Here is a 21,235-nt window from a genome sequence, read left to right as displayed (position 1 = left end):
TATTTTCATTTTTATTTGACAATTATTGTTCAATTCTGAACTAACTAGGCTTAAAAGATTCATCTCATGATTTACAGACAAACTATGTAATTAGTTTTTATTTTTGATTATATTTAATGCTTTATGCATGTGTCGCAAGACTCGATGTAATGCTAAATCTTAAAAAATATTTAGTTTTCGAGTGAACTAAACAAGGCCTAGGTTAGTAGTTTGTTGAAGGTGATCGAACTTCGACTTATGTGGTACTCTGGATGATGGATCACCTTCTCCATTACACAATACTATCTTGGTTCACTTCGGCCATTGCCCTTCAAACTTGTGAGTGCTCAAATAGTGCCACGAGTTGGAGTTGTTGAACCTGTCTGTAGCTCAAGTATATCGTGTTGTTCGTGGTTCTCTCGTTGTCGTTGATACTTGCATTGCTGCGTGCTTGCGTTAGCACTTCATCGTTGTTGCCTTTTTAGTTGTTTCTCATACAAAGTGAGAGTTGACACACAACAATAAACGTGCCTAAAATGCAATTTTTCATAATTTTTCCTTTGATATGTGTATGGATAGTTAATACTACTATACTACTATAGAAATTGTTAGTGGCATAACCCTTACTATTAGAGACGACCTGAGCAAGCTTATTATTGTGTTTTTCTGTAAAAAGATAGAGAGATTGCCAAACGTTCTAGAAACTACGAGCGTCTCTAACAGTTTGGAAAAAAAATCATTTCCTAAATCTTGTTGTTTGCTAACTCCCAAAATAATATAGAGAAAAAAAATCTCAACTCCAATAGTTTGGTAAAATTGTTTCCAAAAACCCAAAACCCGCTAAGCGAACGAAGAGCTTCGCTAAATGTACGAAGAGCCCCGCTAAGCATGAGGAGAAAGACCGATGCCAAGCACGAAGCCCGCGCGTATATTTACGCGCTAGACTGGGAGATATGCAAGTTAAAAAGATGGAAAATTTGGAGGCCAAACTGATGGAGAGAGTTTTTCCTTATTCTATAAAAGAATATGGATGAGAAGTTATTTGTCAAACTGTTTGAGATGCTCTTAGCCCAAAAGATACAAGATTGCAACTAATCTAATTTTAATATTGTATAATTTGCTCCATTGCCATGGGATTGCTTTACATCGAAATAGAAAACACGCCACATAAATTATTTTGTCTACCTTCTAAAGCATTTTCTATGTGGGATTATTTGTCGTGATTTTGGCAATTAAATGACCCCTATTCCCCTTATATGCACTCTAGGAAATCATACAAGATACATTTCAAGCATATTTTGAACAAGTTCAAACAAGACTCGAGGCCCCAAGGATAGAACAAATTGCAATGCAATTTGGAAGAGTTGATTGCTCTATACTTGTTCTTTATTTGATTTGAATTGAAGTTAGTTTTCAAGGATTTGGATCTTGATCTAATCACGTGATTTTATAAGACAAGAATCTTTCGCACTTAGAGCAGCTCTAACGGATGAGGCAGCCAGCCAATTCATAGTATGTCGCTAAATTGTTCGCTTCAGTTTATCAGCCAAATCTACTAGCTATTCAACAGTGTTATTCTCTTACAACAAATCAGTCAATAATATTTTCTTCTATGATTTATCAGCCAAACAAACAAATTTGCGCCAATTCAACAGTGTTATTCTCTTACAACAAATCAGTCAATAGTATTTTCTTCTATGATTTTTCAGCCAAACAAACAAACTTGCGGCCCCCCCCCCCATCCCTAGAGCTTGGTACCTCGACCGTCTCTTGCTCTAGGACTCCTATCGCTACCGCCACAGCCTTTAGATGTTGGCGTCCTCGCATGGCTTTAGGCTCTGTTTAGTTCCCCATCTAAAAATTTTTCATCTATCCCATCGAATCTTTGGACACATGCATGGAAAATTAAATGTAAATAAAAAAATAAACTAATTACACAGTTTAGTTGAGAATCGCGAGACGAATCTTTTAAGTCTAGTTACTCCATGATTAGCCTTAAGTGCTACAGTAACCCACATATGCTAATGACAGATTAATTATTCTTAATAAATTTGTCTTGCAGTTTCCTGACGAGCTATGTAATTTGTTTTTTTATTAGTTTGTAAAAATCCCTCCCGACATCCTTCCGACACATTCGATGTGACACCCAAAAAATTTTCGTCCCCAATCTAAACAGGCCCTTAAACGACCCTATGGCCCCTAGCTCTCTTAGCTGCTGCCATAACTGGACCGAGCACATCAGCCTCGGTCTTATTTAGATTCAAAAAGCTTTTAGATTTTAACATTGTATCACTTTTGTTTGTATTTGATAATTATTGTCTAATTATAGAGTAATTAGACTCAAAAGATTCGTCCCGCAAATTACAGGTAACCTGTACGATTAGTTATTTTTATTTATATTTAATACTCCATGCATGTGCTGCAAGATTTGACGTGATCGATAATCATGAAAAGTTTTTAGTTTTGGGGTGAAGTAAGGCCCTATTTGGTTTAGAGAGTTAAACTTTAACTTCCATCATCGAATATTTGGACACATGTATGGAGTACTAAATATATACTATTTATCAAACTAAAAAAATAGCTAGAGAATAATTTGTGAAATGAATTTTTTTAAACCTAATTAACCCATAATTAAACATGATTAATAAACACAAAAATACTACAGTAATTATTAGACTTTAATACCCAACCAAACATCCACTAAACAACGCCCTCGTATCGTTTGGTGAGATCAGTGAGAGCTTAGAAAGTGTAAGGCCTTGTTTAGTTCCAAATTTTTTTTTGAAATCGATACTGTAGCACTTTTCGTTTGTATTTGACAAATATTGTCCAATCATAGACTAACTAGGCTTAAAAGATTCATCTCGTTAATTCTGATCAAACTGTATAATTAGTTTTTATTTTTGTCTATATTTAATACTCCATGCATGCATCTAAAGATTCGATCTGACAGGGAATCTGAAAAATTTTGCAAAATTTTTTTAGAACTAAACAAGGCCAAGATGAAACGGGTAACCGGAGATGAAGAGATATTTTTTCTCTTTTTCTTTTCACTATTCTATTGAGACCTTGTTTAGTTTCCAAACAAATTGTAAAAAAAAAATAAATTTCACGTCACATCGAATCTTGCGGCACATGCATAGAATATTAATATAGATAAAAATAATAATTAATTGTACAGTTTAACTATAATTTGCGAGATGAATCTTTTAAGTCTAGTTAGTCCATGATTAGATAATATTTGTTAAATACAAACGAAAATACTACATTGTCCATTTTGCAATTTTTTTTTAACTAAACAAGGCCTGAGCTAAATCATAAGGTGGGATTTCATAATCTACTAGCCGATATTGTTATTGTGGAAGTCTCAAGTATGCCCATATTAGAGCATCTCCATGAGTACTCCATATCACTTCCTCATCTATATCACTTCCGCGTCGTCTTCTAAAAGTGAAAGAGTGTGAGAAAGAATAGAGAGTATAAAAAGGTTCCTAATGTAAATATAAGAGAGAATATAAAAAAGTGGTTACGATAATTTGAAAATATTATATGATTTTTATGTAAAATTGTCTTCTATTTTAAGATTAGATTATTGAGAATTTTTGGTGGTGGCTTTTTTTATCCCAATATATTTTAAGAATTAAAAAACTACATAATTTGAAGAGAAAAAAAAAACAGGTAACTCTTCGGCGGAATGCCGGCTAGCCTCCCACGCCTTGGACGTGAAGCATCTTTATGGAAGCCGGCCCTCACGCTGAGGCTGAGAAATTTGCGCACTCCACCGGGGGCGCGGAAGCAAAAGCAGTGCCTGCCGAATTGTAATGCCGCCACGCTAAAGACGAGGGGCGGCGGCGGGGGCGCGGACAGTCAAACGAACCGGAGCCCTGACTGCGCCGAGTTTTATTCCTGCAGCTGCCGCTCCACCACCCGCTCGCGCTCGCCGTTGCCTTGCCTCCCTCCCCCTTTTTAACCCCCTCCTCCCCCACCGCTATAAGTCCCTCCGCTCTCCTCTCCCACCTCAAATCCCAGAACGCCAGACGGCACACACACACACACATCCTCACGCCCGCACGCGCGCGCCTCCCGCTGTTCTCTCCACAAAGAAAGAAGAGCAACGAAGCCATGGCGCCGAGAACGTCAGAGAAAACGATGACACCGGCGGCGGCGGCTGCCGCCACGGGGCTCGCGCTTAGCGTCAGCGGCGGAGCCGGAGCCAGCGGCCCGCACTTCAGAGGCGTCAGGAAGCGGCCGTGGGGCCGGTACGCCGCGGAGATCCGCGACCCGGCCAAGAAGAGCCGCGTGTGGCTCGGCACGTTCGACACGGCCGAGGAGGCTGCGCGGGCCTACGACGCCGCCGCGCGCGACTACCGCGGCCCAAAGGCCAAGACCAACTTCCCTTTCCCTTCGTCGTGCATGCCACTCGCCGCCGGCGCCGGCGCCGGCAGCTTGCCTGCGGCGAAGGCCGTCACCGGTGGCGGCGGCAGCCGGAGCAGCAACAGCAGCACCGTCGAGTCTTTCAGCAGCGGCAGCGACGTGCAGGCGGCGCCCATGCAGGCCATGCCGCTCCCACCGTCTCTGGAGCTCGACCTGTTCCACCGCGCGGCGGCTGCGGGCACGGGCACGGGCGGCGCCGCCGTACGGTTCCCTTTCAACAGCTACCCCGTGACGCACCCGTACTATTTCTTCGGGCAGGCCGCTGCTGCCGCGGCGGCAGGGTGCCACATGCTCAAGCTGGCACCGACGGTGACCGTGGCGGCCGTGGCGCAGAGCGACTCCGACTCCTCGTCGGTCGTGGATCTGTCGCCATCGCCGCCGGCCGCCGTGTCGACGCAGAAGGCCGCCGCCGCGTTCGATCTTGACCTGAACTGCCCACCGCCGGCGGAGATGGAGGCCTAGCCGCCGGAGTTTTTAGCTGAAAAAATGACTGCCTGTAGTTTCTTTCTTTCGTCGCCTTTTGCCCGTAGAGGAAAGCTTAGAAGAGAACCCTCATGTTCGACAGAGGGCGGAGGACATTTTTGTAAATAGTTTTTCCGCTGGGGACCTAGCTTTAGCTGATGATAAAAGCTTGTATTGTCACCCAAGACAGGTCCTGCCGGCGTTGTTATGGACCGGATTATTATATTATTATTATGTATTTTGATAGTCAAGAGAAACGCCTCAGAAAAATTCCAAAAAAATTCTCACAGAAACTATCTATTTATTTCTTGTTTTCAGAAACTGAAGTGAGATCTACGAATTGCAAGCATGGGTAAGGCCGGCCGGCCTTTCGTATCGTAGTTTCATTTATTGCTTGCTTGCGATCCATGCAACGTCGCCTTTATTGGTCGGTTAAAGATGTATCAAAGCGAGTCGACGAGACGATGAGTCGTCTCATCTCATCCAGCGTATACGTAGTAGACATTCACCATCTTGACTAGGTCATATACGTGTCCGTTTCAGAACAAGGAGCACTAGTGCTCTGCTAGTACAGATCCACGGCCACAATCCACAGAGCCGCTAAAATAATGTGCATCATTGGGTGCTCAACTTTTTACCCCGGGTACGGGTAGTTGGCACGACCAGTGGACGGAGGCGGCGGCATCGCTGTCGATTTCACGCGTGTAACACAAGAGGAGGACCCCGCCGCTAGGCCGCTACAGCCGCCGTGCCGACGGACGGACCGGAGAATATAATTACTGCGGTGCCTTTTTCCAGTCGTTTTCGTTTTCCCGGCGCAGAGAGCGGACGAGCGCTATGGAACTGTACCGTGTCAGGCACAGTGGGCCAAAAATAATGCTGGCCTGCCAGGCTGTTAATTACGGGGAGAGGATGGTGCTGGTGCCGCCGCTAATCCAAATCCAAAGGTGACGCATGTGGATAACGAACGAGTAAACATAGGAGACGGATTAGTTTATTTGGTGGGATTAAACTAATCGGGAGCGGCGGCACGGCAAGGCAAGGCAAGGCGGCAGCCGGCAGCCGCATGGCTGCAGCGGGTGGTGGGGCGGATGGATCTTTCGCAGCCCCCCGTCGGTGTGCGCGTACGGCGCGATCGTCCTGTCCTGGCTTGCCTGTGCTGTGCTGTGCGTGCGCTGGGCTGGCAGGTCGTGGTTGCCCTTTCCGCTCGTGATCTCGGGAGTAACGTGAGCGTGTGGGCGACGACGCGCCCCACGGGCCACGTGTGCGCGGCGCTGCCGGCCACTCCCGCGGCCGCCTGCCGGCCAGGAGGAGGATCCGCGCTGCGCGCCCCTGCCCACGCACCAGCGAAATCCGAACCAGCCGCCCCGCCGCCCATTGGCGGGCGTCCGTGGTGCGTGGTCCGCGGGCGGACAGGCGTGGGGGCGGGCCCGACACGCGGGGGGGACGGCCGCGGCATCGGGGCGCGCTGCTGATTCGCGCGGCGGCCGTTTCGCCCTCGCTCTCCGGGGCGGGTCCCGCGGGCCACCATCGGAAGGTCGTCGCGCACGGCGCCATCTACCCGGCCGCTGTTCCTCCCTCGCCTCGGCTGTGTGCGTGCGTTTTCTATTGCTTTCACGGCGCGACCGCTTTTTCCTCGCTTGTACGTGTTCGTTCGCCACAGCTGGCTGCGCTCCCGGGAACTCGTTGCGCTGCAGTGCAGCTACACCTACCTACCCGCTGCTCCCAGTCCTTCAGGCACCAACAAATTCAGCTGCTGTCTTGCAGCAATTTTTGCTTTTGGCACTAGCAAATATTTCTTTTCTCCGCGACTAGGGCCTTGTTTACTTTCCAGAAAATTTTGCAAAATTTTTCACATTCCCCGTCACATCGAATCTTTAGACGTATGCATGGAGTATTAAATATAAACGAAAATAAAAACTAATTGCACAGTTTGGTCGAAACTGACGAGACGAATCTTTTAAGTCTAGTTAGTCCATGATTGGACAATATTTGTCAAATACAAACGAAAGTGCTACAGTGTCCATTTCTCAAAATTTTTCGGAACTAAACAAGGCCTAGAAATACTACACGCTACACTTCTCTCCGAAGGATATTTCTTTTTTGTTTTTTTTTAAAAAATAGGAAATCCGGAGAAGGAGCAAGTGGAGCTGTGGTATGGTGGGGGCTTGGGGCGCTAACTATACACTATACTCTAGCACTGGGGCATTCTGTAGTTTGCCCTAAAAATTAAAAACTTTTTAAATTTTTTTATCAAATTAAATTTTGCGACATACACATAGAGTATTAAATATAGACGAAAACAAAAATAAATTATACAGTTTGCTCGTAAATTACGAGATGAATTTTTAAGTCTAGTTAGCACTAAAAAAAGGCCTCGGGCTGGCCTGCTGAGGTGTGGGGCTCATGGGGCTACTCGAATTTGGACATGGGTACACTAGACGGCTGAGCCAGCAACACGTGAAACTGCGTGTCACGCGCAGTTGTGCACCAAAAGTTGAAAGTTTGTGGTGCCCTACATTGTAACTGGTCCCGTAGCGGGTAGTAGGCCTTAGCCCAAAAACCTAGCTGGGCCGTGGATCCCAAGAAGACCAAGAAAAGCCCGACAGGCGGTCAAAAGTTTTTGCCGCGCCTGCAGGCAAATTTGCCTCTTGCGCCTCTTTATGTACCAAGTACTCAATTAGTTTGCTGTGCGACTGGTGGTTTACAACTTGTAGTTCTCTCTCTCTCTCTGCGAGTGAATTTGTAGTTCTCTTATTTACGGTACTGTCCAGTGTCATGGTCCATACTATACAAAGGAAAGTAGTCTTAGGGGTCGTCTCTGTCGATTAAATAATCTTGCAGATGGCGAGTAATCTGATCAACTTCTTCTAACCCAAGACTTGCCCTTGGGGTTCACACTTACAATTAATTACAGTGACCATAATCTTTTGGTAAAAATTAAGGATCTACTCCCACCATCCTAAATTATAAGACTTTAACTTTTTTGACTCCATGAAGCTTCACTATCTGCAACAGCAATCTTAGGCTACAAAACTGCTACTACACATATACCTTTAAACAAATGCCAAGATACAGATCTTGAGTCATCTTCTGGCTCGAATTTTTTGGGAGGTAAACGCCGCAGTGTACGATCTAATGTCGTATCTTCTGATGGTGTTGTAGCAGCTGATGAGGACACATTAACAAAGGCAATGAAAAGAGCAGCATCAAGGAACATGGATGGCCCAAAAAAGGACAAGCCAATGGTAGAGACCTCACCACTTTCGGCTATGTCTTCAGCCAGCATGATCCCAGGTACGCCCACGCTGCAGCCATCCTCTATTTCTATTGTGTCTTTACCTCAAAAAAGATGCATTTCAAACCTAAGCAATGTAGGCTTGATTTTGGGTAGCAATCATAATACAGTTAATCTGTCCATCAATGCGCTTAAGAGAGTCGAAGTGGATAGAACAACTGTAACTCCAAATCAAAAACAGACTAAAAGGTTAGGAGTAGGTGAAAATCCCTTTGCGGCAAGTGACGATGAGGATACTGAAAATGACGGTACCCTTCTCGAACACTTAGTGAAGGAAATAACTGATGTAGGCTTGGATGATCTGGACCTGGACACAAAAATTTGTGACCTTATGGTTATTGGTCGAAAATCCAAGACAGCAACAAAAAAGCGTAAAAGCCATAAGAAAGGTTCTCATCAAAAAGTTTCCCCATGAAAGGCTTCTTTTGGAATAGCAGAGGTCTATCTGACTTGGCTAAATACCGCTACATAGCTGAAGCAATCCAAGATCATAACCTTGATTTCGTGGCTGTCATGGAAACAGGAAAGCAGGACATGTCTAAATCAAATCTCTCTCGACTATCTGGAGGGGCAGATTTCATTTGGCACTGTCTACCACCTCGGGGGAGGTCTGGAGGAATCCTCCTTGGCATCAATGCTTCGTTTCTTGATCTATCATTAATTGTAGAAGGGGAATTTTACATCAAGTTTCATCTCTGCAATAAATCTGATAATTTTAATTGGTTACTCATGGCAGTCTACGGTCCAGCTCAAGAGGAGTTTAAAACACCTTTCCTGACTGAACTCGTACGTGCTTGCCAACAAAACTCGCTTCCTACTCTAATCGGTGGGGATTTTAATATCATGAGAAATAGCAGAGAGAAAAACAATGATAGATTTAGTGACCGTTGGCCTTTCCTGTTCAATGTTGTCATTGATAGCTTTGATCTTAGGGAAATTGATTTGACAGGTAGACAATTCACTTGGGCTAATTCTCTACCTCATCCCACTTATGAAAAGCTTGATAGGGCTTTAATGACGACTGAGTGGGAATTTGAATATCCTTTGGTAACTGTACATGCTCTTGATAGAGGTGTTTCAGACCATACGCCATTACTACTTGACACCGGAACACCAGCCTTCACGGGAATAGCAAAACCATTTAAAATGGAGCTCAGCTGGTTCTATCGTGAGGATTTCTATGATCGAGTTATAGAAATATGGAATAAGCCAGTGAGGGGGCAAAACTCTGTCCAGAGATGGATAAAAAAATAGGAGCTCTACGCAAATATCTCCGAGGATGGGCCTCACACACAAATGGTGTATATAAACAACAGAAAACAACTCTTCAGTCGACCATCAATAACCTTGATATTGTTGCCGAAAATCGGGACTTATCTGAGGATGAGAGAAGTCAGCTTGATCAAGCTAGAAATGATCTGACCAAACTCCTTCGTGAGGAAGAATTAAAATTCTATCAGCGAGCAAAGGTCACTGATGTTCTACTTGGGGATAATAACACCCGATACTTCCAAATGGTTGCCAATGGTAAACATAGGAAGAAAAGAATTTTCTCTCTAGACCATCAAGATGGAAAAATAGAAGGTCAGGCAAACCTTAAGAATTACATCACACGTTTCTATAAGGACTTGTTTGGACCACCACAAAATAATACCATGACCTTAGATGAGTCACAAATAGTTGATATTCCTCAGGTCAGCCAAGCTGAAAACGAATTCCTAACGGCTTCTTTTACGGAAAAGGAGATTCAGGATGCAGTTTTTGCTATGGAACACAATAAAGCACCCGGGCCAGATGGCTTCCCGGCTGAGTTTTATCAAAAGTTTTGGGATGTCATCAAAGTGGACCTGATGCAAATGTTCCATGATCTTCACTCACGAACCTTGCCGCTTTTTAGCCTCAACTTTGGTGTCATAACTCTAATTCCGAAGGTCCAAGAAGCTAATAGAATTCAACAGTATCGACCAATTTGCTTACTAAATGTTAGCTTCAAAATTTTTACTAAAGCGGCAACCATTAGAATTAACTCAATAGCAGATCATATAGTTGGTCCAACTCAAACGGCCTTTATGCAAGGACGCAACATCCTCGAGGGAGTCGTCATTTTGCATGAGACAATTCATGAGTTGCATTATAAAAAACAGAGTAGAATTATTTTTAAAATAGATTTCGAAAAGGCTTATGATAAAGTTAGATGGCCTTTCTTGCTACAAACTTTGCGGCTGAAAGGTTTCTCTCCTAAGTGGATCTCTTGGGTGCAAGCATTTATATCAGGTGGAAGTGTGGCAATCAATATTAATGATGAGGTCGGACCTTATTTTCAAACGAAAAAAGGCCTTCGACAGGGAGATCCACTATCCCCCATTCTATTTAACATGGTAGCTGATATGCTAGCTATACTAATTAAAAGAGCCCAAGCAGATAATCAGATAAGTGGAATACTGCCACATCTAGTTGATGAAGGTTTATCTATTCTACAGTATGCTGATGATACATTACTCTTTATGGACCATGACATCGAAAAGGCTCGCAACATGAAGTTATTACTTTGTGCATTCGAGCAACTTTCTGGGCTTACAATAAACTTCCATAAGAGTGAAATATTCTGCTTTGGGGCAGCACAAGAATCTTTGTCCCAATATACCGAGATTTTTGGTTGTAATCAAGGAGCTTTTCCAATGAGGTATTTGGGCATACCTATACATTATAGAAGGCTCTCAAATGCAAATTGGAAAAGAGTAGAAGAACGTCTTGAAAAAAGACTTAGCAGCTGGAAAGGAAAGCATTTGTCAACTGGTAGGCGCTTGACACTGATTAACTCGGTGCTTAGCAGCTTACCAATGTATATGATGTCCTTTTTTGCGATCCCAAAAGGAGTTCTAAAGAAACTAGACTACTTCAGGTCAAGATTTTTTTGGCAAAGTGATGAACAAAAACGAAAATACAGATTAGCCAAATGGGACATATTATGTCAACCCCAAAACCAAGGTGGACTTGGAATTCACAATTTAGACATCAAGAACACGGCCCTTCTGAGTAAGTGGCTCTTCAAATTGCTCACAACTGAGGGTACTTGGCAACAAATGCTACGTAAAATATATTTAGGATCTAAGCCTCTTTCTCAAGTTCAATGGAAGAACGGAGATTCACATTTTTGGGCCAGTCTGATGAAGGTTAAACGAGATTTCCTGCGTTTTGGGACCTTCATAATTCAGGATGGATCACAAGTAAGATTCTGGGAAGACAGGTGGTTAGGACAGTCAACTCTGCGACAACAATATCCTTGTCTTTATAACATAGCCCGGCATAAACAGGCTACTGTAGCAGAAGTGCTAAGCACGTCTCCACCTACTCTATCCTGGCGAAGAGATCTAATTGGACACAAATTAGTGGCTTGGAACAATTTACTTCCACACATCACGAATATTGTGTTAAGCCAGCAAGAAGATGAATTTCGCTGGAACTTGCATCCTAATGGACAGTTCTCAGTTAAATCTCATTACCTAGCAATGATCCATAATGATGTTCCTAATATTAATAAAGACTTGTGGAAACTTAAAGCTCCTTTGAAGATCAAGATATTTCTATGGTATCTACGTACAGGCGTAGTGTTAACCAAAGACAACTTAGTTAAACGTAATTGGCATGGCAGCAAACAGTGTTGTTTTTGTCACAAAGATGAGACAATTAAACACCTGTTTTTTGAATGTCGTTTTGCTCGTGTTGTCTGGTCTGTTATCCAAGCAGCTTCAGGCTTGTCTCAACCGCATAGTGTCTCAAACATGTTTGGTTCTTGGCTCTGCGGTCTAAGTAAAGAACTGAAATCGCTAACCTTGCTAGGAGCAGCAGCTACTTGTTGGTCTCTTTGGTTATGTAGAAATGGCCTGGTTTTTGAAAAGAAACATACTTGTTCTCCCTTACAGGTTATCTACTCGATTATACATTGGCTGCGTACATGGGCTGTCCTGCAGAAGCCAGCTTCACAAGATTTGGTTGTAGCGGCATCTCAACATTTGGCGCAAGTGGCCAAGGAGTTTTTTACCCGGGCACATGGGTGGCAGTCTAGTCTTCGGATTGAGTGTTATTAGTGTGTCTTTATGTTTTAAGTTTTTTTATAAGGCTGTGTGTATCTTTGCTATACAGAGGCCGGAAGTGTTTCAAGGTCATTGTATCATCTCGATGTAACGATCCTGAAATTAATGAAGCTTTCTTTATCAAAAAAAAAGATTGATTGCTCGTTTTGTTTTAAAAAATTGTGCAAATATAGTCAAATTAAATTCATTCTTGAAGAACTTTTATTAATAAATCAAACCACGACAAAAGAAGTGATATTTTGCTGTAAATTTTGAATAAGATTAGTGGTCAAACTTGGTGTAAAAAAATCAAATGTCTTATAGTTTGGGATAGATTGAGTACGTAGGACTTTTACCAAGTCTTCAGGCAACACCTTCAGAACATCCACACAAGAACAAGAATAGCACTTAAGCTACCACTCAATTTTCAATTATTGGTTTGGAGGGCTCGTCAACACTTCACACTCCCTGTCTATAAGTATTGGCAACAATTGGTGGAAGAGCAGCTCCAAATGAATTAGGAGAAGCACTTAGATGGTCGTGGTGCCTTTGCAAAGGTTGATGAACTCTTTCTAGATATCATGGGTTCTCTTTCAGCGCTTGATCCCACTTAATCGTAAGTTTGTTCATCTACGGCTTCAAAGAAAACGTTCCTTGCTCGAGCGTTCCACCTAATTTTGCTCCACGTTTATTGACGCTCCATTGCTCGTGCTAGTTGCCACACATACACTCTGTTTGTCATAGCTTATCAATAGCTTTATAAGCTCTTATGAGCTATGTTTTACAAAACGAGTCTTTAGAAAGCAGCTTCATCCATAAAACTCCTTGAATCATACTCTCTCATGGTAATGGATTGGGATGAGGCTAGAAATAGTATCCTTGCACAGCTTTACCTCACATACGTGATACGTGGGCCCTGTGTAGATTCTATGAGAGCAAATTTAAACAAAAAAAATCTACATGCAAAGTTGTTTTGTGAAATGGTTCACCAAAATAGTTTTACCTTCACGGTTGTAGGGTCGAGATGGCGGACTAGAGGGGGGGTGAATAGTCCTTTCTAAAAAACTTATCACGCTGGCTAACCGAAACAAATGCGAAATTGAAACTATCGGTCTAGCCAAGACTACACCCCTCTATCTAAGTTCTCTAGCACCTTGTAAAAGATCCTAAACAAGCAAACAAGGTGCTACCTTAGCAAGAGCTCGCCTAACCAATTCTAGGAGCAAGGTCACACAAACCTATGCCACTAGTACTTTGCAAAACGGGGAGCTCCTACACAACTAGTAAGCAAAAGCACAAAGCTCCTAAGCTCACTAGCAATGCTCAATAACAAGGCAACCAATGCCAAATTAGAGAGCGCAAATTACTTAGCTACACAAACTAAGCAAAGTGACTAACAAGGTTACACAAACCAAATTAGTCACACAAGGGAATCTACTTCTAGCTACACAAGCAAGAAGATAACTAGCAAGCTATACAAGCTAACTAATTACAAGAGCAACTACACAAGCACAAGTATATGAAGTAAATATAAGCTTGGGTTAGGGACTTGCAAACCAACGGGAAGAACAATGTTGACACGATGATTTTCTCCCGAGGTTCACTTGGTTGCCACCAAGCTACGTCCCCGTTGTGTCGACCAACACTTGGTGGTTCGGCGGCTAAGAGGTGTTACACGAACCTCGTCCTCACTAGGACACCGCAAGAACCTACCCACAAGTGAGGTAGCTCAATGACACGCACAATCCAATAGAGTTGCTCTTCGCGATCCCCGCGGGGTGAGCACCGTACCCCTCACAAATCCTCCTCCGGAGCACCACACAATCTTCTTGCGTGCTTCAAACGGAGCCACAATCCACCAAACCGTCTAGGTGATGGCAATCACCAAGAGTAACAAGAAATCCCCAATCACAAAGATTTCCTAGTGCCACCAAATGCAAATAACGAATGCACACACTAGGCTCTCACTCCCTCACTCAAAATAGCACCAAGCATGAGAGGGAGAGGAAGGGGAAAAGGTGGATCTTCAACCTCTCATCCACACCCACAAAGGGCTCTCAATCTCTCTAAGAAATTTCAGCTCAAATCCATGGGAGAGAGAGAGGAGAGGAGGAACCCTAACTTGCTTGCTCTCCTAAAGTGAGAAAATGGGGAGAGAAGTGAGGAGGAAGAGGGCAGCAGCAGCCCCAAATACCTCAGCTCGCGCTCCCAACGGTCAGATTCAGCCTCGCAAGAAATTCCAGTGCGGGTAGGAAATAATTCCAGGCAAACACACATTTGACCGTTGGCGTGGGTGAACTCCAGTTTTGAAAAATATCCAGTGCGGGGCAGCTAAAATTCCAACCGACCCCTTTCTGTTGCAAGCACAAATATTAGAATATCCAGGTAGGGTAGAGAATAACTCCGATCGACCCCTTGCTGTTTGGGCAAGACTAATAGCTCGGTTTTCCAACTCAAAACCCCTTTTTAAAGTGCTAACTTTCCCACCAAGTACCAAAAACAATTGAGCACTTAAGTTAGCATTTTCACAAATAATTTTTAGGGCTTTCTCAAGTATTCTCACCACGTCACTAAGCGCAATGCATATGCAAAAGAGACTCACACCTAGGTGGCACTAGATAACCATTGTAATTAAAGATTTCCCCTCTTTATAGTACGGTTATCTATCCTAAATCCGGTCAAGCACTTCTCTACTCAACTTAGACCGGTGAAATGAAATGCCCTATAGGTTATACCTTTGCCTTGCGTATTTCATTCCATCTCCTTCGATGTTGATGCAACACATGCACCAACCAATCACAAATGATATGATCCACTTCATATCATCACATGACCGTATTGGTTCATCGATCTTGACCTCACTTGCTCTTCACCATTGCCTTGGTCCATCGGCGCCAAGTCTTGCTCAAGCTTCACCGTCACACGCGGTCCCTCGCTTCAAAGCCTCTGACTTGCCCTTCACACTTGCAACTAGTCCATCGAGCCAAGCCTCATCTTGATCTTCTCCACCTTGGTCACATGACTCCATGTCATGTCTCATATGCAATGAGTTCCTTTATCATCACATATCCACCTATGGACTAATCTCCTGTATATCTCACATAAATACTATTAGTCCACCTAAGTTGTCACTCAATTACCAAAACCAAACAAGGACCTTTCAACGGTGAGCGCCAAGTAGTACAAAAAAAACCTTAAAAATCAACTTCACTAATGAAGCTGAGTCTGAGTCGTACAAAATAGATCCTCGATGTAATGTGACATGTGGACTTTCCAATATCCAAGCTCCTCTCCACGAACTAGAGTGTCACATCCCTTCCATAAGTCATTGCTTGAGCCCATAAAGGAAAGAAAGACCACCGAATGTCGCAAAAAGGGTGAATTGGGCCCTGAAAACATGAAGTGTCATCCCTAGACTATGCAAATTATAAATCCCCACTTTATTTTTACCAATCAAGTAAAAAGTACATTAATGACATCTTAGTTCCATAATACTACACGATTCTCCAGCAAAGGATCTACCTTTCCACACTACAGTATTGTCTCTAAGGCTGTCTCCAATAGGAGACCTATTTGGGAACCCAAACCCAAAATGGGTCTCCAACACAATACCTATAGCCTCCAACAGAGTACCCATACAGAAGACCCATTTTGGGTATAAGGAGAGGCATAACCTAAATTTGGGTATCCTCTCTCCTTGAGACCTATTTGCAGAGAGTGTTGTCTTTTAGGTCTTGTTGTTGGAGAAGACTAAAAATAGGTATGGAACCTTTTTCCTGTAGCGCTACCCAAAGGACAAATAGGTATTGTATTTTGGGTAACAATTGTTGGAGATAGTCGAGCACTCACAATGCAAGACTCTATCACAGAGTCTAAGACACTTAATTACATATTATTTATGGTATTTTGCTGATGTGGCAGCATATTTATTGAAGAAAGAGGTAGAAAAAATAAGACTCCAAGTCTTATTTAGACTCCAAGTTTACATTGTTCGAGGTAATAAATAACTTTAGACTCTATGATAGAGTCTGCATTGTGAAAAAAATAAACCTATACTAAACACTCTACCAAAGCAAATCCTAATTATTCACTCAACGTGAACTTCCACAGACGGTGGATAGGCAAGCGCGTGCGGTGGCAGATAGATATGGATATTGGGCCTGGGTTTCCTCTCTGTCGTTGGTCGTTACATAGTGAGAGGTCTATATCGGGCTTAGATAGGCAACACACAAAGCTGGTAATGGGCTCAGCATTATTAAGAAAGGCTTTAGAGGTCCTATTGTGAACTTCTATTTTTAAAGATCAAACTTTTAAGAGTCCGCATAACGTTGGCAATGGGTAAATTCCCATCGGACTTCAGACCCATCCTCATGATAACAATATGACACCACAGGTATCCCCATATACAGTCACGAGTGGAGAAATTTTTCCATACCCATATCCAGAAGGGTAAATTAGACCAAGCACGTCACCTATATACGGTCTCTTTAAATAGAATGACCGCCTCCGGAAATCCCTAGATATTTTAGGAGACAAGTAAATTGTATGTCTGCCTCTGTTAACGGTTGGATCCGATCTCGCAAAATCTTTTATGTAATAGTGTCAATTTTAGCTAGGGAACTAAATAGCACCCATTTAATAATTAATGAGTTAATGGCCACTCCGTACCTATTTAATATATTTTGTTATGAACCCTCCATCCAGAAAAGATGTTCCAATTTCGCCAAAAGAAAAGCCATACAGAGTAGGTTTTGACCAAAATTTCTCTTATACTGTATAATGGTTGAATCATTAATATTCACTGTCCCATAAAAACTATCATTCTCGCTTTATGTTATGTAAAAGAATTTTAGCTTTCACAAAATATATACAAGAAAATATTTATATTTATGGTACATAATTGGTATTATTGGATAGATCATTAAATATATTTTCACAATAAACTTATTTGGATATATGATTTTCGCTAATATTTTCTAAAACCTAGTTAAATTTAAGAAAATTTAACCAACACGAGTCTCATATTGACTCTTTTTATAGGACAAAGTACTACCATTTATAAAGATTTCAAAACCATATCTATTTATAAAAGTTTTATGCTCTAAATTTACATATAGTTGACTAATTGTAATTTAAATTCGTAGAACTCGACTGTTTCTACCGTGGGAGTTCTGCTGATAGATTCAATTGGGGGTTGGCTAGGATAAGGTTTACAACATTACTTAGTATTTTTTTTAAAATAAATCAGTATCAATATGAGCACCGTTATCTCCTCTAGTCATATCCTAAGCTATAAAGGTCTTGTATAGTTGAGAAGATAAAAAGTTTTTGGATATTATAACACTTCCACTTTTATTTAGCAATTACTGTACAATCATAGATTAACTAGGCTTAAAAAATTCGTCTCATAAATTACAGATAAATTATACAATTAGTTATTTTTTATCTATATTTAATATTTCATGCATGTTCTGCAAGATAATTGTCGGCCCTAAGTGGGCAAGAGGTGCGACGGCCGAAGGCTCAAGCGGGATGGATCCCAAACCTAACTATATAAGATCCTATACTCTTTAGCTACAGTCCATTAGAATTTAGGATTAACGAGAAGGTGTAGCGGTTCATCCGCAAAATGAGTTCTTTGCCTCTTTCTTTCTAGGAGGCAAGGAGCCGAGCTGCCAATGCCCCGCACATGCATATAGCAATCGTGACTTCTCGGTCTCGCACTTCGGCACTTGGTGAGACGGCAAGACGTGGCACACAGCACCGATCAGATCACCAAACGATCAGCACCGCCAGTACCGATCACTAACGTTCCGACACCCATGTTCCAGAATCCTGACGACGATGATGACTAGCTGAGACAAAGCCTTCTACCTTTGTGTCCTTTTTGTGATTCGTGAATCTTGGTTCTGAATCAATTTATGTCTAAACTGTATAGGTCATAGTTTTTTCTTGTTTATTTTTTGTCTAGTACTTTGTACTCATATAATTATATTTTTCTTAGAAAATTAGTCGATGAGCTTGTTTTTTTGAGCTTATTTGCCAAAACTGTCAGTCATTTAGCGGTGTTTTTCTCTTATAATAAATTAGAAAATATTATTTTTCATCCATAGCTAGACAAGCGAAGTATAAAATTTTATAGCTATAGGAGCCATCGCGATAAATTCACCGGAGGACACTCAAAATTCTAGGACCGTCATATTGCGCAAGATTCTATGTAACAAAAAATTTTGAATTTTTTTTAGATTTTGGGATAAACTATGAACAAGGTCAAAGCTAACCACAGCTATTCCCCGCCCGTCAGATGGGTAGTCAACAACAGCCCATAACTGTATAATTAGTTTTTATTTTCGTTTATATCTAATGCTTCATATATGTGCTTTAAGATTTGATGTGATTGAGAATCTTTAAAAGTTTTTTATTTTCGAGGTGAACTAAACAAAGCCGTACTGTGCACACAACTAGCACAGCACACAGCTCCCTGCACGCTGCACTTGAACTCCACTATGCGATCCTAGTGCTAGGAGTATCATGGCCACCCTGGAGGGCTGTGGGCTGTGGGGTGAGGCCTGCACTGCAGCCTACTATAAATTTTCTAAATACTGTAGCATTTACTATTATATCTAGTAATTATTATTTAATCATGAAGTATTTAGTTTTAAAAATTCGTCTCACAAATTATAGATAATAAATTATACTATTACTAGTTATTTTCTTATTTATATTTAATACTCTATGTATGTGCTGTAAGATTTGATGTGACGAAAAATCTTAAAAATGTTTTTTTAGATTTTGAGCCTACCTGAGGCTTGGTTTTAGTTTCCAAAAATTTGAAGATTTTGCGTAACTTCGATTTTTTGGACGCAAGTATGGAATAATAAATATAGACAAAAATAAAAATTAATTATACAGTTTTATATATAAATTGTGAGACAAAATTTTGAACCTAATGAGTCCGTGATTGAATAATGATTATCAAATAAAAAAATTATCGTAGCTAAAATCAAAATTTTTGGGTGAGGCCTGGCCTCTCCTCCTTCACGGTCCTCCTTCCCGGTGAGGCCTGCACTGTAGCCGCCGCCCCTGACCCGTCGTATCCGCTTTCGTCACATCGTCGTCTAGGCTCTGTGCGGTGCAGTTCATGGTGGCAGGCGCCGCACTCTGCCGCCCTGGGGGCCGAGGTCGTCGTACGGCCGGCGTGGCTGCGCACGGCAAGAAATCTCGCGCGGCTGATGTCAAGCTACGTACGTGTGGTCGTGTCACGAGGCTTCAGGTGACTAGCAGCTTTCGGCGAAGAGTCACTGGCAAAATAATAATAATAATAATAATAATAAATTTACTGTTCCACTTTCATTGTAAAAATTTTAAGATTTATCGTTAAATTAAAATTAAAATATTAAATATATATATAATAAGTAATTAATTATAAAGCCAGTAATATGTAAAATAAATCTTTTAAGTCTAATTAATCTATAATTAAACAATATTTGTTAAATAAAAACAGAATACTACGATTAAGGTTGGATGAAAAACTCAAAACACATTATCTCGCTTGGCTCGTGGCTGGCTCGGCTCGTTAGGATAACGAGCGAGCCGAGTTAAGATTTTAGCTCGTTAGTTATAATAAGCCAACTCGAGCCAACTCATGAGCCTAACGAGGTACATTATTAAAAAAATAACACGACCTGGCTACAGTATAAGCTACAGTGTGAGAAAAACTAGTACTACAAAACTAGTGTAAGACATGAGTAATTTTTACTAGTTTTGTAGTATTTCATGTCTTATACTTTATAAATAATTGATATGTTAGCTCATATAAATATTTTATTGGAATTAAGACAATTAGATATATTATTATTATCTTATTACTATTTTTAAGTTTTAAATAAATATAAATATTATATTTTATATATTTATTATACCTGACACGTGATCTTAACGAGGTACTCCGGAACTTTTAACGAGCGGAACCAAATTTATTTTCTAACTTGGGCCTTGTTTAGTTCCCTAAAAATTTTGCAAAAATTTTCAGATTCTCCGTTACATCAAATCTGTATTAAATATAGATAAAAATAAAAACTAATTTCACAGTTTGGTCGGAATTGACGAGACGAATCTTTTAAACCTAGTTAGTTTATAATTGGACAATTATTTATCAAATACAAACGAAAGTGCTACTATTCCTATTTTGCAAAAAAATTTTAAAAGTAAACAAGGCCTTGTTAAGATAATAAGCCGAGCTAGCTCGTTATTGTAGAGAGAAAACGAGACGATCCGGCTTGTTATCCGGCCTTAGCTACAGGATTTATTTTATAAATTTTTTAAGTAAGGCCCTGTTTAGTTTCCCATCCAAAAATTTTTCATACATCCCATCGAATCTTTGGACACATGCATGGAACATTAAATGTAGATAAAAAAATAAACTAATTACACAGTTTAGTTGAGAATCGCGAGACGAATCTTTTAAGCCTAGTTACTCCATGATTAGCCTTAAGTGCTACAGTAACCTACATATGCTAATGACAGATTAGTTATGCTTAATAAATTTGTCTTGCAGTTTTCTGATGAGTTATGTAATTTGTTTTTTATTAATTTCTAGAAACCGCTCACGACATTTTTCCGACACATCCGATGTGACAGCCAAAAAATTTTCGTTCCGGATCGGCCCTAAAAACAAGGCCACGCCCTGTGAGCCCCGGACCACACGAGAGACCCCGGCGCCTGCTATAGCACCGCCGGCCTACCGCCGCGGTCAAAAAAGCACGGCGGACGCGACGCCATCTTTTCCGCGGCAAGCAGAGGCAGCCGCTCCGACCACGTGTGCGCTGGCCCGACCTGCCCCCATCACAGCGACACCGCATGCCCTGCCGCCCCCACGTGCGGCCGCGCGCGGCGCCCACGGTGACTCACATCGGTCAATCGCAGTACTGTGTGCCCAGTGCCCCCCGACGGTCTTCGCGCCGTGCCGCATCGACACGTCACACGTGCG

General features: G+C 41.8%; 1 protein-coding gene across 1 annotated transcript; it reads left to right on the top strand.

The window, feature by feature from the left end:
* LOC8064190 (ethylene-responsive transcription factor 8) lies at positions 3,917–5,164 on the top strand. The gene has a single exon (XM_002441274.2). The coding sequence runs from the start codon at positions 4,102–4,104 to the stop codon at positions 4,873–4,875; it is 774 nt and encodes a 257-aa protein (XP_002441319.1). The 5' UTR covers positions 3,917–4,101; the 3' UTR covers positions 4,876–5,164.

The sequence above is a fragment of the Sorghum bicolor genome, chromosome 9, assembly GCF_000003195.3.
Source record: "Sorghum bicolor cultivar BTx623 chromosome 9, Sorghum_bicolor_NCBIv3, whole genome shotgun sequence".
Taxonomy (NCBI): Eukaryota; Viridiplantae; Streptophyta; class Magnoliopsida; order Poales; family Poaceae; genus Sorghum; species Sorghum bicolor.
The sequence above is the reverse complement of the archived record's forward strand: the minus strand, read 5'-3'. Positions and strand labels throughout refer to the sequence as shown.